General features: G+C 44.7%; 1 protein-coding gene across 15 annotated transcripts in view; it reads right to left on the bottom strand.

Annotated features, from left to right (window-relative positions):
* TCF7L2 (transcription factor 7-like 2 (T-cell specific, HMG-box)) overlaps positions 1 to 26,298 on the bottom strand; it is a 74,299-nt gene that overhangs the window by 11,939 nt on the left and 36,062 nt on the right. For 7 of the 15 annotated variants that reach the window (XR_550364.1, XM_008571004.1, XM_008571005.1 and 4 more), the window contains exons 1-7: positions 25,906 to 26,298; positions 14,935 to 15,067; positions 12,310 to 12,412; positions 10,232 to 10,318; positions 5,040 to 5,180; positions 4,275 to 4,434; positions 3,756 to 3,863 (exon numbers count right to left, since the gene is read on the bottom strand). The exon at positions 25,906 to 26,298 is cut by the window's right edge and continues 7 nt beyond it. Coding sequence is in view for 14 of the 15 variants with exons in the window: in XM_008571004.1 (XP_008569226.1) it covers positions 3,756 to 3,863; positions 4,275 to 4,434; positions 5,040 to 5,180; positions 10,232 to 10,318; positions 12,310 to 12,412; positions 14,935 to 15,067; positions 25,906 to 26,028 (855 nt within the window). In the remaining variant the exon portion in view is untranslated. The remainder of the gene's footprint in view (positions 1 to 3,755; positions 3,864 to 4,274; positions 4,435 to 5,039; positions 5,181 to 10,231; positions 10,319 to 12,309; positions 12,413 to 14,934; positions 15,068 to 25,905) is intronic. The other 8 variants (XM_008571017.1, XM_008571008.1, XM_008571011.1 and 5 more) reach the window with 4 other exon arrangements.

Below are 26,298 nucleotides of genomic sequence, written 5' to 3'. Positions count from 1 at the left end.
TGATCCTCCTTGCCATCCTGACAGTCTACTCATGATCGTGGCTGTGGAATGGGACTAGGGAGGAATTCTGTACAGGCAACTGCCTCACTCCAAGTCTGAAACCGGTTCCTTGTCACCTCATCAGTGTCAGCCCTATCCACGTGAGTTAGCTGCTTGGGATAAATAAAGACGGAATGATCTTACACTTCTGTGTGTTTCAGATATCTAAATATTACCTTTGCTTAAAGGTTCTCACGGTACATTGATGTCAATAAAGAGAAAAGGGCAATGACAGGTAGAAAACTTGAGAGTGTGTTAGGCTGTACAAGGGGACCCTCCAAGTGAAGAGACCAGAGCTCCGGTTCCATCTAAGGGCCGAGAACCACCTGTTTAGAGAAGGCCCCTTTTTTCACAGATCAAGATGCCAGTGCCACTTGGGAAATTCATTTCAGCCTTTAGGGTCCAGCACTTCTGTTTAAACATGCTATGTTCCCTGGTATACATTTTTTTTTTTTTAAGGAGTTCATGTGCCTTCTTCCAAGGTCCAAGTCTCATGAGCCTGTGTGCCCTCCCTTCCCTCTTGAACCTCCCCATGTAAGGAGCAAAGTGCCACCAGGCTGTCTCTGAACAGATAGGAGGGTCCAGTTTCAGTTGATTTAGGAGCCTGAAGTAAAAATTCAGCACAGAAACATTTCACCTTCGAGGGGTGTCGGCATCCTCGTACCCAAGGGCTTCTCAGTCATCCTCTGTCCACTTCTAATTCCTTGCAATATATTCTGAAGGCACTTGAAAATTCCTCTACCCATGCGAAGCTGTCATTTTAGGATCTATAACCAAGACACTCACGACTGAGGAAGGACAGGGACTGTGTTTTAATAGGAAGAGGATATGAATGAAGTTTATAAACACGACTTACTGAAGAGGAAGACACGTCTCAATGGAGATGGCCACCCCATTACCCCTTTAAAAGTGACAAGAGAAAGAAAGGGCCTAATATAGGGGTGAGGAAAAACCAGCTCAGGTGAGCAAATAGCACAGGATTTATCTCTACTTAACAAGGAAGACTTAGAAAGGAAATAAAGCTCTAATACAACGCCAGGGGCTAGATATTACTACGGTACCCCAAATATTTTCTCCTGTGCTCTGTGGAATGTCCAAGTCTGACAACCCAAATGTGACTGTTTTACTCAACTCTACTTTCCTGAGGTAGCAACATAAAGGCTGCTGTCACCACTGGCTGGAAGAGCAGGAATGTCAAAGAGACATGAGGGTAGCTCAGAAAACATTTTCCAGAAGAACCTTTTGGACTTTACAATCACCAAAGTAATTTATAGAAACTCCTATGTCAAGTTAGTTAAAAAGAAACAGTAACAAATTTCCACCAGAGTTAAACCCATAAAAGCTTCAATGCTATGATTTTTGCCTCCAGACTTTTCCTTGGTCACAAAAGGAAGGAGTGAGAGTGTGTATGCTCACACTCACGTGTAATGAGCAACCATAACGTACCCCTTAGCAGAGATAAAGTTCCTGTAGCCCTAAATCCAGACCTACCTCTAAACTTTCTCTCGAGTGTTCTCAGGGGTTCCCATTATACCAAACCATCTTCTGAATGTAAAACTGAGCCAAAGTCATTTCAAGTGCCTCATGGACCTTCCAAAACCTAGAAAGCACTTCACAAAAAGCCTTGGGCGATACTGTGTCTAAATGACTCCTAGGTAAGTCATGTAGCTATCACAAAGTCTGCTTTGCATCTTTCTGGAGATTTCACCCTGCACAACTCCAGGGAAAAGGAACACCATTTGCACAGACACACTGTGTAAATGGCACAACCTAGAGTTGAGCAGTGCACTCCCTACACAGCTGTACATGCATAGCCCGCCCTACTACGCATGACCCCAAATGCTTACTGGGGATAGGACGTCTACCAAGAAACTGAATCCTCTCTGTGGCACCATTCTGGATTACTCAGAGAATTGGGTCTGTAGCAGGTAGAAGCTGGAGATGAACTCTAAGAACCTCTGACCTGAAATGAGGAGAGCAGCTGTCCTGAAATGATGTGGCTGCCTGTGAGGAGGCTGTGGAGCCTGCCTGCTGCTGGAAAGCTCCACCTCGGGGTCAGGTGGGGGTGAGCAGCAAGCCTGTGGGAGAGCATTAACTTTCTCATCCTCTCCCTTTCAGCTCCAGAAGAAAGGCTTCCCCACCGCACTCACGCTGAGGACAAATGGAAAGGTCCCAAGCAGGTAAGACCTTGTGCTGCCCATCTGTCAGTGACAAGGGCTCTCAGCAGAGCAAAAAGTGCCACTCAAGAGGTACTAGCACTGCTTCCTGTTTCAACTCCCAGTGGGAGGACAGTCCAGTGCTGCCAACTAAGGGCGGTGGGGACTAGGGAGACATGGGCAGGGGCGTGGGAGTTAAGCCCAACAGTCTCTGTTCTCCCTTCGTCCCCATCTTCACAGCAAGCACATGCTTAAAAGTATGAGAATAAAGAGGCAGAAAGCTTGAAATAGCTAGTCAGAGCAAGAAGAAACTACGGACCTCATATTCATGTGGATATTTGTGATCTCCTGTGGACGCCAAGGTGAGAGAGCAAAACATCTAACTTAATCTGAATCCCATATTACCTTGTGCACAGTACTTCACAATCAGTAATAATTTAATGATCTTAACCCCGTACAGAAAGAGCTTCTTCACCACCGATGATGCCAATGGGAGCGTCATGTCAGGGAGCCCTGATGGCTCCGTAACACCAACAAGAAGGGAGGAGAAGCCTATGCTGGCATTGGCGGGTTTTGTTTTCCCCCTGAGTGGACGGTAAAATCATTTCATGAAACCAAACGCCATGTAATAAAGTATCAGGCAAATGAAGAAGTATTTCCTTCATCTAGAGAGGAAAGAGAGTCCAGAACTTGAGCTACTGGGCAAAATGCAGGATCAGAGATAACGGTGAGAAGGGACAGAAGTCTCCAAAAGACAAGGGAGTTGATGGCAGGAGAGAAATCCTGAGTGTCATAACCACTGCATTTGGTAAAAACAATAATCCTACAGTGTTTTCTAAAAACCAAGAGAGGAAATTAGGCACATCCTGCAGCCAGCACTGAGCCCCAGAACATACACATCGCACGACACACACCTTTACCTACCCTACCCCCGCTGGGCCCAGACTCACTGAATCCATCCTGCCAAAAGATGACTTCCAACTACTTTCAGGGATACCCCATCATGCCCCTCTCAGGATGAAGCAGACTTCCCACTGCTACTGTGCCATGGCATAAGGCTATTGTTTTGTTTTTCCTTCTTAAGGGTAAAGGCCCTGCTGGAATACCTATGAGGAATTAAACTCTCCCCCTCCACCCCTACCTGCTGGTCTTCCCCAAAAGACCACACCACTGATCGCTGCTGAGGAGCACGGGACACCTAACCCAAAATTTAAACTACTTAAGCTCCTTTGGGTGTATCCTAGAGCCCCACCTCTTCTAAGAAAGGGGAAAACAGGTGTGGACAGCCCAAATCAATCTCATTCATGGTCCCAAGCTGGAACCCTGGAGCCTCAGTTTACTCCCTCCTCCCTGAAGAATTACTACATGCTGATTGAGCCAGACTGGAAGCCAAGACAAGACCCCCCAGTATGGAGACCAAACAAGATGCTAATGGTCCCAGAAGTGGGCAGACTGAATGGTCCTGAGGCCTGACTCAAGTTGGCAGTTACGGGTCTCTGTCAATATGGACAGATGGTACATCCCTACAGACTCTAGTCGGAAGGAAAATGATCCACCTACATAGTTATCCCGCGCGGACCAGCCGGGGTACAGCTGCATGTGAAGCTGTCGCTCCTTCCGGGCCAGCTCGTAATATTTCGCTTGCTCTTCTCTGGACAGTGCATGCCACTGGAGGGGACAGGGGGTGAGAGGGAGACACACACAAAAACATCACAAACTATACCACGGCCAGGGAGTGAATGAGGCTGCTTTTTCAGGTGAGCCCAACCAGAAACGGTATAATCTGCAGACACTGACAGTTTGCTGAGTCCTGGCATTGACGGGAGTGCTCAGGCAAAACATGATTTGTCATCTGTGTCATTCTATCCTTTCCTGTCTGTCCAGGGGTGGGGGAAGACTACAGGTGTGGCTGTTCTCAGTGTCCTCTGGATGTGGAATTACTGGCCCTGACTCAATGGAGGCCATTTGAGGATTCAGAATGTGGCTAAAGAGAAAGGATTCTCCAAAGAAATTAGGACAGGGACACTTCTGCATCCAAATCCACCCTTCCACCTCGTCTGCTTGGGAAGGGTCACCTACCCTGCGCCCGAGGATCTGGTTGATGGCTGCGCTTTCTTTCAATGTGCACTCAGCTACGACCTTCGCTCTCATTTCCTTCATATACAACATGAATGCGTTAAGAGGTTTCTTTATGTGGGGCTTCTTCTTTTCTTCTTCCTTTTTGGAGTCCTGATGCTTTCTGGATAGAGACAAAACCGACAGACATAAGCCAATAAACAATCACATGGTCCAACTGCCTCCAAAGCCGAGGGCCCATCTCCTTCACACTCAAGCCTAGCACTTTTGAATAAAAAGCATGCTTCCACTTTTAGTCTTCCCCACCCCAGAAAATGGAACAAAAATAACCTGGGGAGGGGGTGGGAGAAAAGAGAGATTTTGTAACCACTTCCTCGAGTTTCACAAATACACCATTTTCCCAAGCCGGGGGGAAAGCACATTGTTGCTGTCTCTCCCAAGGCAGGGTTTTCTCGTGCTTGCAAAACAGAGCCCCAAATGTTCACTTACGGGTTAGGGGACAGGGAAGTGGTTACAAATCGCAGTCCATCCAAGTACACACACACACACACAAAAGGGCTGTGTTCTAACCGCAGTGGGTGCAATCAGTGAAACTCCGCCACTGTGCATTTTTCTCCTCTTTATAAGGGAGCCCAGAGCCCACAAAGGCCGGGTGTCTGCTGGAAGCAAACCAAGGAATGCCTGCCCTCCGCAGAGCTGCCACCGCACAGCCCCGGACTTGCTCAACACTATGGCTACAAAGAAAGCCATAAAAAGAGCAACACTTACGAGCTATGGAGTGAGCCGACGTCACTCTGGGAGGATTCCTGTTTGACTGTTGGTGTGACTATAGCCGGATGGGGGATGCCAGTCGTGTGTAGAGTATGATGTGGTGGGACCATGTGGGGAGGGAACCTAGAAGACAGAAAGCTGTGTAAATCGTCAGAATCAAAATGAATGAATGAGGAGGGATGAGTACACACAATTAAAAAGAAAAAAAGAGAAAAAACCCCATATGTAACACTCACATGAAAGCAACCCAGGGCATATGAAACCTGTCAGCATTAATTAGCGATAAATTAAACATAATGATTCTCATAATGTCATTAAAGCCAATCTTCCCCTTCATTATTGCTATTGACATGAGACATTATGATTTTTAACATCTTTAGCAAGAGACAAATTCAACTGATGTACTTGGGCAAAACAGTGGGTTGGACTACCGGCTGGAAATTGCACGTCCACTTGTTTTTTGAGGCATTACTAGTGGCATCTAAGAAGACAATTTCCTAAGTCCTAATCAGCTCTACAATGAAAGGTGAAATCTTTTGTTGTATATTGACAGCTAAATAAAATATTAACGTGGCTGAAACATACATACATTTTTGACAATGCTGTGCATGCCTCATTAGGCCTTATTCTGTTGATGAAGTGCAATAAAATTTTTATTTTTCTTTTGTTGCTGTGCCCCATCATTTGACAGGAATGGGAGAGAGTGAGGCAGAAAGAAAGGAAAAAACTCAAATATTTCCTATGTGGTTCTCATCATAAGTCAGGGACATTCTGAATAAGTTCGTATCCCTTTGTGGAAAGACACACACAAAAAAAGCACAAACGCAAATGTAGCTTTGAATTCTGACTTGTATGCTCTTTCTCCTCTAAGATTTAGGATTCCTTAATCACTTTTACTTGATATGTCACCTATGCATCGTTAAAAAGACTTCTAAATGATTATCAAAATTGTAAATAAAGAAAAGACAAAGTTTGTGTTTTCCTCTCTACTACTATTCATTTTTAGGAAAGTCGTCTAAATGATTCAGGCCCCGAATTGGCATTTTCCAACCATGCACGTTAGCCGGGACATTAAGAGCTAATTTCAAGCTACTCCTCTGCAAACTGACACCTGGACTGGACAAACAGCTTTTACATTTGCTGATATGCTTGGAGTCACCGTGATTTGTGCTGGGTTAGAACCATCCCTCTGAAAGTCACACTGCTGGGGAGAAAAGTAGGGTGAGGGACAAGATAGGCAGAATCCCTAAAGACAGCAAAATGGCAGCCTCCTGCTCCAGCTAGCAAAGTGACACGTGAGCAGATGGGGGAGCTCCGGTGAAGAAGAACCTGAGTCATGGCAACTGTTGCTTTCTTGATAAATCCAAACCAAAATAGTCCAACATACCACCTAGGGAATAACAACCTGCTCTTGAGAAAGCTGACTCCGGTGTGAACTAGAGGTCCAATGAGGTTTTACCATGACAGTTATTTCAAAAGAATCCTGTATTTATTTACAAGGTTCTTCCCACATGTGTGTTGGAGATAGTTTCCATTTAGCCAAAATAATATAGCAAATGTTAATTTAAAACATGATAAAAAATTAAAGTACTAACTGAATCTACCTAGATCAATAGGAAAAAAATTATCTGGTTTTAATGCCGATTTTTGAAGGGGGCCCAGAGCCATAGTAAACATTTGATTTGGAAACTCTACCCTGATTAGCCCTCTCTTGCCACTGCCTTTACAAATTTAAGCCAGTGCTGAAGTTTGGTAACAACAACATGATTTTTTAAAAAGAATCATGCAAGTCCTTTTAGGGTGTCAAAGAGATAGAGGGAGAGAGGGAAAGTGGGAGAGAGAGAGACAGGGAGAGAAGGAGGGAGAGGGAAAGAGGGAGGGAAGGAGGAAGGGGAGGGAGGGGGACGGGGAGAGAGAGAGAGAGACGGGGGAGGGAGACAGAGAGAGAGAGAGAGACGGGGGAGGGAGACAGAGAGAGAGAGAGAGAGAGAGAGAGAGAGAGAGACCCTCCATCCCCTTTCTCTTCCCATCAAAAAACTGAAAAAGGAGACATGCACACTCTTGAGAGGCATCCGGGCTCCCAAGCTGCACCCTGTTCCTTCCCACTGCTCCAAGGCCTCAGAGGAAACATAAGTTAAGAACACGTGTTCCTGCAAGCCCTTGGGTGAAGTGGTGGGAGTGGCAGCTTTTACTATGAATTTTAAAGGCTTGACATTCCTCAAATACATATGCTCCTTTCCTGCAGAATGAGAATATGTGCACTGACATACTTGGGGGGGGGGGGGGGGGGGGGGGGGGGGGACAAAAACACTCTGTCACTGTGTGTGTGTACATGTGTGAACATATACCAAATACCACAGGAAGACAGCACAACTGAGTACATTTTGGGGTGGGGAAAGCGGCCAGTGCAGCCGTGAAGCATGCACAGCGCTGAGTCCCCATACCTACACACACTCCCATATCAGAAAACGCAGAGAAAGAGGCCGCATGTGACACGCATGAGGGCCGTATGCTCATACCTACACACACTCCCATATCAGAAAACGCAGAGAAAGAGGCCGCATGTGACACGCATGCGGGCCGTATGCCGCTTAAGAAATTCCTTTCTGCAGACAACTATTTCACGAAATGCAATAAACACCCTAAAAATTCTAAGCAGCTCATTATATACCCCCGTCTGCTTTCATGGCTCCAAGCCAGAATATAATGATGAACCTTAACTTGTTAAGGACAACTAATTTTTGTTTCTGGCTGTCTCAGGGGCTTCTCTCTTACTCACTCTCACTTTACTTCACTGTTGACACGTTTCTGTTAACTGGATGTCATCTGCCGGCCTTGATTTTATGCACAAGCAGTAGGATGCATTTTCCTGTGCAACAATCCTGCTTTGAGTTGCATTAGGTTTGTCATTATTCTCTCATTTTCCCCCTTGCACTTGTAACATTTCATCTCTTCCTGCCTTATTTTTTGTGAGCCACGGTGCACCCACATTATGGTTTATACATGATCTCGCTCCCTTTGAAGCCGGCAGATTTCAGAGCCCGCTCTCGTCAGGAGAAGAGCCTTGCACCAATTTAGCAGGCTGAGGGCCCGGAGCTCCAACATCTCAATCTAAAGGGGGTCACAGGGTGGCACAAGTGAGTGTCAGCAAGAGCTGTTTAATTGCCAATCTAGGCTTCTCCATGGTGTTTAAAGTATAATGACCCATCACTTAATTCTGAGAAGTCCTGGCCCCGCTGCTGAATAGAATGAATATCAAAGGCTGTTCTGGAACAGGGCAAGCTGCCTACATTTGCTATAACTGCCATAAGTATAATAGACCTATACTTCTGTCGCCCCATTACCACAATAATGTATTTAATTTGCTGTATACGCTTTTTAACTAGCTACCTTTCATACGGTCTACCTGGGGAATCGGCCGCCTCTCCCTGCACCGCGCCCCTAACCTTTCTTCCCACCGTTCACTTCCTTTCCCCCACCCCACTGCCCACCTATAAATCATCGACTAACCTCCTAATGATAATTCAATCGATAAGCTTAACCCCAATCCCTGTCCTACAATTACTTCACCGCTTTTAACCTCTGGAATGCAGCGAATAAACAAACACAAAAAATGATCAGGTGCAATATGTAAATGCTAGGACAGAGGGAGGGTGCGCTGTGGATTACGAGCTATTCAGAAGTAGCTCTCCTCCTGGGAGATTCCATCTTCGTTCCCATGCTTTGCAAGGTTGTGATGACGTTATTTAATGAATGTAACCTTCCTCTTCTCAATAGACCAAAGAACACACAAGCATTTTCCAGCCTAACTAATCTGGGTGTGGATTTTGAAATTTAGATGACATATCACATGTGAGATGTGGATCTTTATGATTATATGATATCATGGCATAATTATAAATGCTAGATTTGCTACAGTCTGTTTTCCTTAATGAATGTGATTCTTACTCTCTCCCCACCAAAATCACTATTTTGTAAGTAAGAAAAGAAGCATCTTGGCCTGTCTCTCCAACCCTTTCTCTGGTCTTGGCTGCCCATGTTCGCCACAGAGATGGGGAGAACAGGCTGGGGACAGCATCCTTGCCATGTAATGCATGCTAATTTAATTATGTGCCATCATCAGAATGGATTAGTTGTTTCAGCCCATCAGGAAAGTCTAAACCTCCACCGATTTAATTAACTTGACTGAAAATCAGATGAACAGAAAATAAAACTATCATTAGGGGCAATTAGTGACTACTTAAACATACTGCTGCCAACCAGTTTGTAAATAAACTAGCAGTCACTGAAAAATTAGCCAGAATTAATTAGAGGAAGGAAAAGGAAAACATGAGGATATGTGCGTATGTTGTATATATGCTTAAATATAAATATATATAAATTTATACACAATTTTTTTTTAAACTTTTAAAGATTTACAGTTGCACAGGCCAGTATGGTAGCCACCAGCCATATGTGGCTACTGAGCACTTGAAATGTGGCTAGTACAAACTGAGATATGCTGTTAAGTGTAAGACACACAACACACTGCAAAAACCATGTACTTTGAAAAAGAACGTAAAATCTCATTAATAGTTGTTGTACAGTGATACATACCATGGTGAAATGATATTTTGGCTATGTAGGGTTGAATAAAATACATCACTAATAATAATTTCACCTTTTTTAAAAAAACCTTTTTTAAAATGTGGCTACTAGAAAATTTAACATTCCCTATGTGGTTCACATTATATTTCTACTGGACATTGCTACTTTAGAGGGGGAAGAGGGTGCTTTCTTGCTGACTCTGAATCAGTTTGAACTTTGAAAAGACCAATAATCTTCTCCCACACTCTTTGTATAAAAATAAAATTACCTTCACCCCCTTTTTTCTTACTCAGTATAGGACAACAGAGACATGACACCTTCAAAACCTCTCATGTCCTAACTGCTTCCTCCTGCCTCCTTAATTTCTTAGGTATACTGCTCAACTGACTGACTTGAAAATTTGACCTAGGAAGACATCACTTACCTTGGAAGTTCAGGACAATTTTTCACTTTTACTAGGAATAAAGCCTAATGCCACATCAGCTCCACACTATTAGAATTACACGTAACTGCAGTCCCCCGGGTGGCCTGGTAGCCACCTAGAGAACTTTCTGAGAAGTCACCCATGGCCTTGATTGAAGGCCCTGATTCTTGGAACTCACCTGGACATGGAAGCGTTGACAGTCAGAGCTGTGGGGTAAGGGTGTCTGAATCCTCCTGTTGTGATTGGGTACACCGGTTGACCCTGCCTACAAAGAAGGGGTACAAAGTGAGAGACTCAAAATGAGGGTGGGGGTGGGGACAAGAAAAAGAGGAAAAGGGAAAAGTTCTCACTGCAAAGTAAGCTTTATTCTCATTTGATCAGAACAAAAATCTTGGGGATTGTACAGGAAGGATCAAAGGGAAGAAACACAGAACAATTTGAATGCCATAAATCTGATAGGAATGGCTAATTAAATTTTATAACCTCTGCTTATGTCAATAGAGACCCTCTCCCCAAGCTGAAACTAGGTGTTTTGTTGTAATAATTAAAGGCGAAGTCTCGCTTGCTTTAATGGAGCCATCACACTAATTGAGGGCTACACATCCAAAGGAAAACAATAATGAATGTAAATTTATACCAAAATAAAGTACAGTGAATCAAAGGACTTCAGTTGCGCTTTGGGCCTCTTTCGGTATTTAGATCTCGGTGAGAAAACATTAAATTAACAGAGCTTAATTTGTAGCCTTTTGTCAAATTAACAAGTGTTGACAAGAGTTACCGGGGGGGAGAGTCCCCAAGAAGAATTGTGGGTAACCAATAGACAATCACACCTCATTACAATAATTAAAAAATACAGCAACATGCAAAATAGCATCCTCATGAAAGACACACAACTTTTTCTGACAGAGGGTTGTCTGAGTTGGCTATTCCTTTTTATCTAGACTTCAAATATCTCCCCATCATCTGAATGGGGCAAATGATGGAGAACTATTGGAGGAACGGCTCCATCTATTTAAGAAGAAATGGGATACAAGCTCATGTCTTATTCACCCTCCCAAACAAAAATAAGGAGAAGACAAAGAAACAAACTACACCCAAAGTTGGTATTTGGAATAGCTACTATAGAACACAATCTGCTTTTTAAAAAACAGCATAGAACCTGTTCAACTAGAGAAATAAGGGTAGAATTGGGTGTGAGCTATTCCAAAATTCTATCTTCTTTAATACTATGAAAGGCCTAAACTTGAGAGTTTCTGCAGGATTTATTTCATTTAACATTCAAAACACTGTTCTGTGTTTTCTAAAGAGTAGAGATCACTGGTAAACATGGAGGAATATATACACAGAAATATACAATCACAAAACACACATTACATGCGTGCTCATGCACAAGTACGTACACACACACACACACACACACACACACACACACACACACACACACCCTTATGCTTACACATTAAAGGCCTTTCTACTCTGGTTTTAAAACACACATTTTTTTAAATTTGTAAAAGGCAGTCAAATTACACGGGCACTGCCAGGGACTAGGGCTGACACTCAGGAAGGCCCCACATGCTAGAGTGAGGGGTACCAGCTGCCCCATCCCACCCTTCATAGTTGGGGAAAGCAATCAACGTGCAAGCAATCTCAGAGAGATGCTGGTTAAATAACATGGAGTTTCTGCAACAGTCGAAACTTTCCACTGTTATTGTCAACCTTGGGGGTGATGGTCGGGGGTACTGGGGTTGTAAGAGAATAATCCCCATTCCCGCCCCTGGATCCAAACACAGGTTGTGTCTGTTCCCAATCCATTGCCCCCACATATGCAGCACCAGAAAGGAAGGACTCAACACAATGACACAACTCCAGTTTGGGTTGTCATTCGCAGAAGAGCTGTGATCAGCTTCACGAGGTAGGAGCTCCAGGAGCCTTCTGCAATTCCCAAAGTATACTTAGGGCACTTCTGTCCACAGAGCCTTTGGGGACCATGGGTTCAGAATGCTAAGTATCAATAACCTTTTTCCTATACACTGCATTGAGTGGATGCTGATCTGCCTGCATTCCTCCGGGACATCTCAGCAGCCGCCCACCATGCCCTCCCACCACCCACCCCCAGCCCTGTCTCCTAACACGCACGCACGCACGTGCACACACTCGCACACACACACACACACACACACACACACACACACACACAGTAAATAATAAGCATGCCATATAACAACAAAAAGAAAATTAAAAAATGGAACTCCTTACTGTGGTACTAACCATCCTAGCGGATGGGGGATTTGTCCTACGGTGCCAGGCGACAGTGGGTAATACGGAGATATATCCGGAGGGTGTGGAGGCCGTGGGATTCCTGAGAGAAGAAGCAGCATTTTAGGTCAAAGGAGGGAGAGAAGCAAAGGAGCAAGTGCTGGGGGGTAAGAATGAGGAAAAATGGAAGAGAGACATCTCTTCTGGAATCTTAGCATGACGTTCCTTCTGGATTATGAATGCAATAACTGTTAGCAGGTTTCATCTCATTTCCTTTCAGCCTTAGTTTGAAAAATTAGTTTATCTCATTCTAGACAGATTGGTACACTGGGTAGACTTGGACAGTCTCAGAACATACCATCTTTGGTACTTCTGCCTTATGTGATTGGTGTGATCATTTGAAGTTTAAAAAGAAAAGAACACAACATTTAAAGGACTTGGCTCACAGTAGGTGATCAAGTCTGGTGATACGAATTCCCTTTCCCTAAGCAACTTGTCGCTTTGCCCCTTTTCATTCTAATGACTTACCTGCAGCAGAGTTACTCCTCTGGTTTCTAACACACTTTTTGAGCTGTGTGCCTTTGAAAGGTTACCATTTCCTTCTCTCAAGGCAACTCTTCTAAATGTCTCCACCTCCACTTAGAAGATGAGCTGGAGAAACTGCCCAAATGCCACTTGACATCTTATCCAAGGCAGAGTCAGAACTGAACAGACAGGAGATGTGGAGGACCGGTATACTCAGTGCTGGAGTCTCTTTCACTAGAGGACAGAGCCACCTGTGGGAATCAGCCCCATCTGCTGACGGGGTACCCCAATTATCACAGGGGCAAGAGCCTTCACCAGGCGCACACACGAGTGAATTCTGAAGGCATGCACCACCGCACACCTCCTAATTCCACAGGAGCACATCCTGCAGTCGACTCTTGGAAAGCAAGAGTGCTGGGAGCAATTTTGACAAAGAGGAAATGATCCACGCAGTTGATGCGGGAAGCAGAATGCACAAAACCACAGAATTAAAACAGTACTGAAGGGAACGAGCTGCGTGTTTGTGGATGAAAACTATTTCATTTTTTAAAAATTCATTCAGGAGGCTTTTAATCTGTAAATTAAGTCTCCCTGGGTGACATTTTCACGCAGCCGTTGCTTTCTCTCTATTACAAAAACCAAACAGGATCAGCTGGGCTTGGACCCTACACCGAGCCATTCGCAGACTTGAAAGAATGTTCGCAAAGGAAAAGTAAACAGTCCACAGACGTTAATCATATGTTTTACGATAACCATTTAAAAGCTATTCCCTGTACTACCATTATTTAAATGAGACGCTGACACTGGCATCCACTTGCAGGGCCCGCGGCCTGCTGGTGGCCTCCTTCAGCCATCCGAGCGCCAGGCTGGGTCCACACTAGCACAAAGGGGGCTGAGAGGCCAGGACAACCCAGCAAATGTGTGGCTTCATTCAGGGGCAGCGAAGGCCACTGAACCAGGTAGCTTCCCTCGGCCGGACACCAACTCTCTCTGCCAGAGAGAGACATGGAGCAGCCATTTGCAACCTATCCTTCCATTACAAGTTTCATACAAGTTTCATTTCAGAACGTGTCTTCATTTCCTTTTATTACTTTTAGGAAGGCACAACTTGCATTAACATCAAGGAAAAGGAACTGCATTAAATGAAAAGAAGGAAGCGTCTAGTGCTGCCCACTAGCGCCTCTTGAGTTCAGGGCCTAGCTGGAGAGAGGGACTCCTAGCCAGCACACCGCCCAGCCTGAAAGCCACACCCTCGCCGTAGCTGTTCTCCCAAGACCACCCCACCATGAGCTGTGGCGGCCTGTCTGTTTTAGATCTTGTTGGAGGTGGGGCCACAAGGAACCCTGCCTTCTCTCCCTCTCCCCTTTGGGAAAAAAAGCAGTCAATGAACAAGTGGGACAGAGAGAGAAGACAGTATAAACGCTGAAGGATAATGTGGCGCCTTCTGCCTGAGAACCCTACTGGTTGTTCCATGACGAAATGGGGACACCTATCTGGGCTTCTGTATTCACATCTGTAAAATGGACTTGACAATACCCAGGCTATTGTAGGAGAGAAGAACCCAAATAAATCAGCAAAGATAATTTGAAACCCAGTGATGCGGTCTTGAGGCAGCACCAACAAGCCAATGTCAAGTCACTGGAGTCCCTTAGCCACCAAGGGAACCAATCAGGGCTTATGGGAGCCATGCTGTTAGTTCTCTTATCCTCCCAGGAAGCCAAGAAGGAGCCCATGAGAGCTTCCAATACGATTATTGCTTCCAAGTCTGTTTGAGGCTCTTGGAGTTATAAATAAGCCACTCCTGAAAAATACTGAGGTACTCATAGCCAGGTTCCCATGACAGCCCCTTCAGGGGTCCCAGGAGCTCTAAAGAGATCTTTAGCACTACAAATAGACTTCTCCAAAAGGGAGAGGAAAATCACTCCCTCACGAGGCTGGGCTTCCCCGAAGAGCTTCCCTTTCAACACCCAGAAGAGGAACAGGAGCCCCTCCACTACCGTTCCCACCACACCCCGTCCCTGGGCTTCCCACGGAGGCCTCGACAGGGCCTCGGGGGCCCCAGGACCAGCGCTCTGCCTTGGCGCCCAGCCCACGGCCTACCTGTTTTGGGGTCTACGTCGGCTGGTAAGTGTGGAGGTGGGTTTCCCGGGGTGAAGTGTTCGTTGCTGTAGGTGATAAGAGGCGTGAGGGGGTGGACATGGTGAGGGTGCTGCACCACTGGCACTTTGTTCGACTGTGAGGAGGAGGAGAACAGAGAGAGACACCATCAAGCCACCTCCAGTGGCCCAAGACTTCAGAGCACGGCCCTTGCGCTCCCCTGACAACCCCCTCCCACCTTGATTTTGTAAGATGCATTCAATTCCACCGCCCCCGTCCCCATCGTTTAAAAATAACATAGTTGTACGACAGCTCTCTGGGTTGGTCTGCTCCAGTTTTCACCTCCCCACTGAGCCTGGCTTTTAAAACACCTTCGCCATCATCCCCCACCGTGGAGCCCAAGAGTTTGCACTTTTCCCACCGGCAGGTGAGTCGGAAGTGGGGACTTTAATCTCCCAGGCCTACTGCGTTCCTGCATGTGGGGAGGATCTCCTACCCCAGGGCCCCACGGGAGGGACCTCTAGGAGGCAGGCACGCAGGCAGGCTGCACGGGGGAATAGCTAAGAGAACCTTCATTTACAAGAAACTCTGCAGGACCCAAATCCCCCTCACTCAGCCTCCTTATCCACCACCCCCAGAGGCTCCTAAGCCCTCCCTGCCCTTAGACACAGCAGGCATGCCACAATCTTTTACAGACAGCACAGATAAAAAGTCCCACTCGTGGCTGAGGTGGGAGTGTGAACTTTACCAGAAAGCTCCAAATTGTCTGGCAAGCACCTGCATATTTTATGCAGATTACAGCAGCCCCGATTCATTAGGAAGTCATCAGGGAACACTAATAAACTAACTGGATGATGATGAATTGGGCTAATAAAAGGTATGCATTTTAGAAATGGGCAGTTCTAGAAAACAAAGTACAGGCACTTTTGTGTTTAGGAAGGGTGGATCCGTGGAGAGAAGCAGGGGGTAAAGCATTTTAAGTGCGTTTCTATTTGCCATGGCCTAGGCTTTCCCAAATTATTCTTTTCTCTTTCCCCTGCCCCACTCTCAGCCCCCTCCCCCCGACTATGCTGTGCTATAACTTAGCCCAGAAAGATCACAAAGAAAAAATTAAGCTGAAACAAGCGAACTACTGGGCCATTTACTGAGAGTAATCCAATTGCAAAAAACCCTATTCCCAATAGAGGATTTTCACTAAAATCCTACAACAGGGACATTTAACCAGATTAGGTACCAGCGTAGATAAAGAGGCTAGTATTAGATGATGAATGGATTAGAGTCAAGTTTCATTTCAGAACGTGTCTTCATTTCCTTTTATTACTTTTAGGAAGGCACAACTTGCATTAACATCAAGGAAAAGGAACTGCATTAAATGAAAAGAAGGAAGCGTCTAGTGCTGCCCACTAGCGCCTCTTGAGTTCAGGGACCACTGAGCAGTTAGTTTCTTTACGGTTTTTCTTCTTGTCATTTTTTTTTTTCTTTAAGTGGGCGAGGAAGGATATAAGAGCATTTCTTGCTACAGTTAATTATGGGAAAGGCACCTTTAAAAAGCGCTTCTAACTTTTTCATGGGTATGTTTGGAAAGAAAAATATGGCCATCCTGGATGCTCCAGAAAAAACTACAGGAAAAAAAGTCAATACTTCCGACAGCCTGGTTTACCGATTCTTATAACAACTGGACTCCTTCAGAGAAAAAGGCCAGCTAGTTGCTCACGGGAGCCTTGTGTTGTGAGTTACCATTTTGCAATCAAAGCAATTAAGCTAAAAGCCACCAAAGGAGAGGGAGTTTTGGAAACCAGAAACACCTCCTTAGAGCCAGCAGCCTTGAATGTCTGGGCGAGGCGGAGCCAGCAGGGGAAAGGAGGTGCCAGGGCCGCACCTTGCCCACGTGTACTGGGGTTTCCTTTAGGGGAACATTTCTGTTTAGGACAACCTGAGAAGTAACCAACAAATAGGTTCCCACTGTGTGCTGGCATGGAGAGGGAAAAGAGAAAAAGAGAGGGAGGGAGAGAAAGAGACGAACAGACATAGAAAGAGTGGAGACCATTGATTGGGAGGAAAGGAAAATGATTGTTGCTGCCTTCCAGAAGTTTTCTATTTGGTTGGAAAGATAGACACCCGCCGACATGAAAGAAAGCAGACCAGTCCCAGGCAGTTTAAAGTAAGTGTGGAAAAGCAGTGGGACCAACAGGAGAAGGGAAGACGTCACTTGGGGGTAGAAGGACCAAGCAAATGCCATGCGAGTGGGACCACCATGAGCCATGGAAGGTAGAGAACATATCAGTCCATCATGGAGGTAGAAAGCTCTGGCAACGGGCATCAAAACAAGCAGTTCTCAACCATGGCCGAGTCAAGCATCTCTTGGGTTGCTTAACACAAATTCAGATCCCCCATCAGGAAATGTCTCAGTAGGGACTCAATTCAGTAGGTCTGGACTCAAGACCCAGCATCTTGGGTCTGCCTGTTGAGCGCCATGGGTGGTTCTTCTGTTCAGCCAAGAGTCAGAACCTCAGGCCCGAGAACCACATGGGCACAGAGGGGCACAGAGGTTAAGAACATGAGTTCTAAGCCTACATCAAGTCCCAGGTCTTAGAAAACCCAAGGAAAGGAAGGGCTTAGCACGGAAACTAGCACCTGCTAAGCTGATTAGTGATTTACTGTCAATGTTATTTTTATTGTTAGAGAGAAGCTGCCTGATGACATGGATCTGACTGCAGTACAGAAGCACAAATCTCACAGCTATTTTTCCAAGCAGAACTCACAGGAAATGCAGGGGAAACTCTCTTTCTCTACTTGTACAGCAAAGGATGAAGTTAACTGGGTGTAGGATTTAAAAATTAATTCTCCCTCTTCTTAGATACGTGTATAAAGGCAATTCCAACAAAAGTTGGGGCCCTGTTCTGACTGCTGACACCCTGTATCATTTCACACACCTGAGCCTAGCCAAGTAGTTTTTCCTGTTCAGTCAAAACTCTGTAACATGGGGGTACTGGGGGTAGAATGGGATTAGAAGTTTTAGGTGCTGCCTGGCTTTAGAGGAAAAAATGGGAGCCTTCCTAAAACATGGCCCTCCCTTCTGATCTTGAATGCATGCCAGGCAGGTCCCTATAAAAGTGCACCAACGCCTGTCTGTTGAAGTTGACTGGTTCCCAAGCAAGAAGGGGAACTTTTCCGTCAAACCTACTAAAGCCAGGGTCTAATTGCTACCTTATCCAACTTGCCTATACCTGGATTCCTTTTATGATGGGAGGATTTTCTTCTTGCAAATGCCTATGTTCCTCCAGCCTTAGGACCTCACAGTCTTTTCTACATCACATTATACCCATTGCTGGGGTTGGGTATGCGCCTTCTTGGTCCCACTACACCTAAGTTCCTTAAGTACAAGGACTGTGTCTTCTAGAACTTTGTGTCCCCTATAATGCCCCTCTGTGGAGTGGTGAGCACAATCTCCATAAACTGCATAGGAACCACCAAATTGCGACTGTTAAGCATTACAACAGGATAAAGCCCATCAAAATTCATTTCAAGTAAATGGCTGTGCTCTTTAAATGTAGTCCACTAAGAATCACAGAACAGAGCTGGGCGATCCTTCAGAAACCATCCAGTCCAAAATCCTTACAGACACCATCTCAGCTAAACAGTGGCTTTAAAACGGTTTTAGAGGCCACTGGCATCACACACAGTGACCAAGAGTGAGGATTGTGAGTTCAAGGAAGACCCAGGTATAAATTCTACTCCACCCATCTGTCTGTGTGACCTCTTTTAGGACTTTGTTTCTGTCTCTGTAGCTCATAGTGTTGTAAAAACTGAATGAGATCACTTATGCAAAGTGCATAGCATAGTGCCTGGCACATAGCTAAATGTGCAATCCAAAGCAGCTCTGAAAAAAATGCAGTCTATAGATACTAATGGTGATGAAATTAGCTAACCCTCTAGTCTCCTTTAATTAAATTACAGAGGGAAAAACACAGCCACAGATTTCACTCCTTATTTCAAGGGTAAGGATGTTCCTTACGGGACAAGTGTGGGAATGATTTGTAGCCACCTTTCTGCAGGCACACACCCTTCTTTAAAATGCCCTACATCATTAAAAAATACATTTTAATACCTCTTGTGTGAAAAAATTATCACTTAAATATGCCAATGAATAAGATCGCTACAGGGGAGCTGAAACTTAAAAAAGGATAAGTTGGAGATGACCTAGGTCCTTCCAGAATCAGGGTGAGGGACTTTAAGTAAGAGCAGATATAAATGAAAAAATCCAAATAGAAACATGTCCGTTAGACTTTCCCCTTCTCTTTGACAGCTCCCACTTCTTTAAAGAGGTCCTTAAGAATTGTGTTCAAAACTGTACCACCCTAAGAAAATTCAGTTGTAAAAAGTAACTGTTGGATAGGGAAATAGACAACCTTCCAGAAAAGCATCCATGGCAACTAAGTTAAGGCAAGAATCTATGCCAGGATTGTTAGTGGGTTAAACAGCCTGCAATATTTATTCCCTATCCCTTTTATCTTTTTATATAGAGTCCAATATTCAGGCAAACAACTGCAGCATAAACCCAGGTTCCTTTTAGAAACTACTTTAATGTAGTTATTTGTCTTCTAAATATCTCTTCACAACTATGTGGGGTACAAAATCACTACCACCAGTCACAACTCATTAATGTTCAAGGTCGTACTGGTGATGGTCAAGGGAAGCTACGCTGTGAAGAGCCTACGTTACTGTATTTAACCCTTTGAGAATATGATGAAACTATGAATCTTTAAGCCACAAAAACAGCAAACATTCCTACAATATTCCACATAGTTCCAAAACTATTATGCCAAAGTTGCCCATCATCAGCACCTGAAACTCACCTGTGAAGCCCCTTAGAACCCCTTGTCTAAGTGATCTGAGGGTGGGACAAGGACTGACCAACTGCTACACCTGGAGCATTATAAGCAACACCAGCACAGCTCAGAGCTGCCAACATTTAACGGAGCCTTGGTCACTACCAGCCTCTGTGCTGAGTGTGTGACATACTTTATTCTACTAACTCTTCACAGCAAACTTATGAAGTAGTCAGCATCTGTTATTAGTTCCACCCAGTAGAGGAAGACATTTTCCCCAGGTCACATGCCTTGGGACAGTGGCATTTCGAAGCCTTGAAGGCTCACCTGCCAGACCTTACCTCCCCACTCTCGTACTTGTAGCTACCTCAGTGACGTCTGCAGACACTCCCATTACTGGGATGGGGTTAATCACCAAGTTGACGTGGTGAGATACACCCAATGGGACCAGCCTGGCCCAACCTTCCCAGCTGGACACAGATGCTTCAGGGCTCAGTGGAAATCAGTCCTCAAACTCCCACCTACCAGTCACTGCAGCCTAGACTGGTTTCAGCAAACAATGCTCCCAAACCCAAAATTAGGAACAGCTCAGGGCTCGCTGACTCAGCCAGGCATACCCTTTCCACAGTGCACTGAGTAATTTTAGCAGGGATTTTTTTTTTTTTAACAGCATTTGGCTGATTATGGGAGTGGGGCTGGGGGGAAGATATTTAATAGGATGTTTCTGCTTCTTAAATGCAAACATCAGGGCCCAGCAGGATTCTGATGATAAAAACACTATATGTGGTCCGTTCTGGGTCACAAGAAACTAAAAAAAAGTCAGCTAAAAAACTAAGCCCATTAAATGAAGTAAACAATGTCTATTAAAAAGGAAACCAAATCCTCATAGGACTTTAAACCATTAGGGCTTTAAGCTTTCTACCTGGAGAAATTGCTATTTCCCAAAGCAAAGCCTGCCCCTGTTCTGTTCCATAAGCTCTAAGGGTTTTGAGCATTGAATAGTTAAATTATAAAGAAAGGTCCTTTAACAGCCCTCAAAGCACACAAAGCCTTTCCACCCGAAGTATTCATGGAACTACAGTGGGGGGGAGTGGAAAGGGGGCTCCCCCCTGTGGCTGACCTCTGACCTTTCAAGAACCCTTAAGTATAGTGTTCTGCAACTTGGCCATGCCACCCTGATCGCCAAGTGCCCACACACCCTTCCAAATGCTGCTCATAATTTGGAACTTGGCAAGTGAAAGATTGATTAAGGCACTTCTGGATCCCTCTGCCAGCCCCCCTCTAACCCCGAGCCCTCAACCGTCTATGACTGTGGGCGACTTAAAGGCAATGAAAGCTTGCCATTCACCTCTGCAACCTATTAATCAGCAGACACTGAAAACAAATAGAGCCATTGCTAGCCCTGGTCTCTGCTCAGTTCTCCTCTTCAATACTCCCCTATTGCTCTCCCTTTCTGCAGAAGAAAAATGGGGCCAGAAAGTGCCTTTAGGAGCCCAGCACAATGAAACAAAAGCAGCACAGAGGAGCATTTGTCAGCCTTTCCCCCTCCTCAGGGAAGATATGGAAGGTCTTCAAGTGGCCTTAAATTGCCAGCCCTCCCAGGGGCTGAAATCGGCATCAGGAAGGGACACCATTCACTCCGGGTCCACATAAAAATGGGTTTATAGTTCATCTCCATGCATTTTTCCATATGCTGTTTACCACGGCTGCACGGAGGCCAATGGCAACTAGTAAAATGTTAATAGATGCTTCACGTCACTGGAGCCATAGAGAGCTGATGAAGAGGAGGGGTCGGGAATGAAATGAAGGAGGGGCTGTTTCTTATTCATCAACAACCCTTTGGTGACTCAACTAGTCCCATTTCATTTCAGGCTATGAACAAGAGGGTGACAGAATGGTCAGCTAAGGTAACTCCTGGCCCAATGACCTATTACCCCAATAATCAGCAACTACTTCAGCGATGGAATGACCACCAGGAGACACACCCAGAGCAACCTGGATCCAGGCCTGCATGCTCGGCACATCCTAACTTATCAGAAGATCTCACTTTTGCATCCTGTGAACCTCTTCCCTATACAGAGGTGGGACTTCCTCTCTTGGTTCCAAATGGGATTCTTCAGGACATTTTAACCTGTCTCTTGCCACTCCCAACCAGCCAGGACCCACTCAGAGCAGTGGCCAGGGTCCTTCCATAGTTGAATGTTTCTCCTTTCTGTCTAGGCCTTACCCCCAGCTAATGGTGCAATATTTCCCTAGACAGGACTTCTATTGAAGTCATATAGCTACAGCACTGCGTGTTGAAAATAATAAATAAAAGAGAGAAGGTTTCATGGGGTTTGAGTTTGAGTGGAGAAACGAGGTGATAAGAGAAAAGAGATCTGCCTGTGAGATGCAGAAGCGATACATCCACCCTGCAGCTAGGGCACAGAGCCTGCCTCACCTGGCAGGGCTGTGTGGACCGTCCGGATCCAGCAGACTGCACAGTTAGAGCTTCTATAACCCCTGAGAGCCTGACATGAAGGGTGCTGTGTATTTGTTTTGAAAATTATCAACGGCTGACTTTTTTTCCCCTCTCTCCCTCTCTGGAATCAAAAACACTTAGACAGCAAGAGGAGAAAGAGAGAAGATTCTCTTTCCCATCTGCAAAATTCTGCCAACTCATAGTTTCTCATGGACGCAGAACGGGCATTAAAATTCTTCTCGCAGTGAAATGATTGAATGGGGCAGGCAGGGAGAGGGTAAATGTGCAGTCAGTTTTCATCCAAATTCTCACACACACGCATATACACGGAACTAACTCAAACCATCTTAAGTCCTTGGCCTTTGTGGTTTTTTTGGAGGGTTGGGGGAAGGGGGAGGAGGCTTCTATCCTATAACCACCCAGCTGGTAACACACCAAGCAGATTGCCAAGCACTGAGGGTCTAGAGGGCCAAATGCAGCTCTTCTTAATGACTTTTTCTTAATCCTCAAAAAGGAGGAGGGGAGGGGTGGGAGTGGGGTCCGGAGGTGTTGGGGTAGGAAGTGGGCACTGGAAGGGGAACATTCAAACCTGGAAAATAAAGATGTGCTCCAGCTGCTTGGCTCTGTGAAAACCACGGCCAAGACCCGCCCCAGCAAAGTTGTGCATTCACAGGCTCTTGAACAATTACTTCCAGTTAAGTTCATTAAACATAATTTATTTCCACTCATTCTCATTTATTTTCCAATAAAAAGAAAGCATCCCATTGTGCCTCCCCCAACTAACCTTTAAAACACTTGCGAGCTTACATCTTGGCCCACCCAGTCCAGGCTTGCCCCTGACCAGCAAGTTTCCAGGGTTTTCTTCTTGCCTGCCTCCATCCAGGAGCAGGCCATAGCACCACAAAATTCTCAGCGTGGAGGTCAGTGAGGGAGTGTGACAGGCACAACAGGGCCCTCTGTCCTAATCCCCCATCAGGTCTCAGAGATGAAGAACCAGCTACTTCACCCCTAAGTAATTTCCCAGGAATTTGCAACCTCCACCCTCCAGCCAAATGTATCTCTACTACTTAGGTCTTAAATGATCGGTGTTAGCGTGATCAATCTTGTTAAGTGTCCGAGTTTGCTGAGAATGTCTGGGAATGGGGTAAGAGGGTACCGCTGTTTCCAAGAGAGCAGATCTGCAATACAGAGCCAGGAATAAATCTAACCTATTCAAAATGAAGAAATCCAAAAGCTCAGATCCAAAACAACTTTTAAAAAAATAATAATGGTTTGCAGGCCACCACCATCCCCAAACACAACAACCCCAAATCCAAGGATTCCTAAATATAATGGAAAGGAAATCACCAATTTTGATTTAGAATAAATTTTAAGTGTGTAATGGTTATCACATCCTGGGGAGTTCAAGAAAGAGGTAGTGAACAAAACCTGATATACCTAATTTATTTATAAGGAACAGCTGCATAATGATGTCTTTTGTTTTTCATGTATAGCCTGTGTTTAACTTTCGAATCTTACATTGTATTTAAGACTCATGCTTGTTCCACAGAGTCTGATAAAAGCTCAAAAAACAGCTATTTCCTGCAGAGATCAGGTAAATTTTCTCCCTAAAAAAGAGCAGGTAAACAGAGGAGAGAAATGAACGTTTTTCATTCACATGGCAAAAAAAATGCAAATACCCAAACCCTGGGATTCAGCAAGAATTCAGCAGAGACAGACTGAAAGGAAGAGCAACACAATTGCAGAACTACATTGTTCCACTCTATTTTGCCTTGTTGGTGTCCCAAATATGGGCATTCTTGAAGAGGCATCCACAGCCTCAATGAAAGATACACCTGAAAATGCACACAGAGTTGCATGGGGCCCTCTGATCATAAGCTGATCTGCTGGAAGTTTAAAGTAACAAGGCAATGACCCAGGCAAAGTTCAATTTTTTAAAAAGTCCTCACATGTGTGCAGAAGTATGTAATCTGGAGGGCATGTCAGGATTTCATCACATTCCAAAATACAGCAGAGGGAAAGAATTCCATTACATAGCTCAGTCAGGCCCCCTATCAACCCCAAACCACAAAGGGGAGGTTTTCCTAAGAATACAAGGTTGCAGGCTCTGTTGCTTCCAGAAAAACGCCGATGTAGCAGCTTGTTGCGGTAATACAAAGATCACAATATCTGTATCATTGGAGTCAAGAATTTACCCTTCCAAAGCAACTCTCTTCTCATAAAAGACATCAAGAATGGAGGTTTACTCTCACCAAAGCAGCAGGACTGCTATTAAGTAACCAAGTAATTTGAGTAAACAAGGGTCTGGAACCTTTCAGGAATGCCCCAAATGGGAGACTGCACTGGGTATGAAATTTGCAGCAACGCAACTTACACATTTTGCCATACCAGCTTGCACGCTCTTCCCCACAACTCGTGACAGTTTACACAATCTTAGATTGAACTAGAAAGTTGCACACAGCTGCAAAGGAAAGCCAAGACCTACACCAGTTGTCCCTCTACACTCAACTAAAGAACTATCAACCACTTTGTGTTTTAATATGATGTATAGTATTTAATTCATGGTTTTGAAAACATAAGGATTCTTATAGTCTATATATATTTCATTTCCTTTCCCCAAAAAATCAGATCCAGGAGCTGATGGACCAGCGCAAATGTTTCTGTTTGGCCATTCAACAAGCACAAAAATAATAAAAGGAATAATAAAGATAATTAAGGAATTGCCTCCAAATTCAAAAGAATAGTCTATATATATTTCATTTCCTTTCCCCAAAAAATCAGATCCAGGAGCTGATGGACCAGTGCAAATGTTTCTGTTTGGCCATTCAACAAGCACAAAAATAATAAAAGGAATAATAAAGATAATTAAGGAATTGCCTCCAAATTCAAAAGAATGCCCGCACTGGTTGTGGCAAAAGATTTGACCCAGCAATTTAATGGAGTATAATGAATGTATCCTAAACCCAAAATCTGTACTGCAAAAGGCCCCTCTTCCTAATCATTAACAACACAATGAGCTGTCAACAGTTTCTTGCTCAGGTTTCCAAAACATATTTTCTATTAACTTTAGAAAATACAAACATCACACGCAACACCACATAGCCCTAAAAGGTCGACATCTAAATCTGGAGATTAAAAATAAATACAACTAAAGACAGAGCAACAGAAAGTTAGCATTAAATATGAAACCAAAATACACAGTTTACACAAGCCCTACTACTGTAAAAGCCTGATGGCTCAAAAAGGTTTCAAGCTTCAAAAGTAAGCTCCTCTAAGAGGCAACGTCACTTTTCCTTCTCTCTCTTCCAACGGAGCCCACCCTGGTGGGTGAAGAAAAAAATTATTCGTTAGAAGAAATCCCAAACCCCACCACCCATCCCAGATTCCTGCTCACCCGTACTTGGGGAGCCGGGTCTGCATTGCCTGTATAGAACTGTGAAGATTGTGATGGAAGTCAGATTTTCTCTCCTCCCCATCTTTTTTTTAACCCTTTCCACCCCTCCCCAAAAAACTGCTGTGAAAAGTACTTAGAGAAAGGGCATAACTTGAATTGATCATTTATTCTTTTTTTTTTTTTTCTTTCCCACCAGCTGAATTTAAAAAAAAAAAGGACAGGTTTAATGATCATGACCACAAGCACGGACACGAACACACACATACACACACACACACACCACTACTCACCCAGCAATTCAAATTGAGGTGCCAACCGCCCAACTGCTGGAAGAGAGAGACCCCGGAGGCCACTGTGCCTCCCTTACCACTCAAATCTTCCATTCCCACTAAAATTGTATCCCTAGGGTACATAACAGCTTTGGTTTTCCTTCTCTCCACCTCTAAAAAAACTTTCTCTGTACCTTCAAGATGGGACTGGGCCAGCTTTTTTTCCTCCTCCCTTACTGCTTTTCTCACTTTTCTTTTTCCTCCCAGCTTCCCCTCCCTTTATACCTTTCACTTAAAGGGCTGAAAAAAAGCATCTTAAGAGATCGAGATGGCTCCAGATTTCTGGCCTGGTACACTCCAAATGCTCAAAGTTCTCACTCACGTTGCCTATAATTATTTTGTCAATTCTTCCCC

This window comes from Galeopterus variegatus, unplaced genomic scaffold (genome assembly GCF_000696425.1).
Source record: "Galeopterus variegatus unplaced genomic scaffold, G_variegatus-3.0.2 Scaffold654, whole genome shotgun sequence".
NCBI classification, from domain to species: Eukaryota; Metazoa; Chordata; class Mammalia; order Dermoptera; family Cynocephalidae; genus Galeopterus; species Galeopterus variegatus.
Note: the sequence above shows the minus strand (reverse complement) of the source record. Positions and strands in the feature narration are given on the sequence as shown.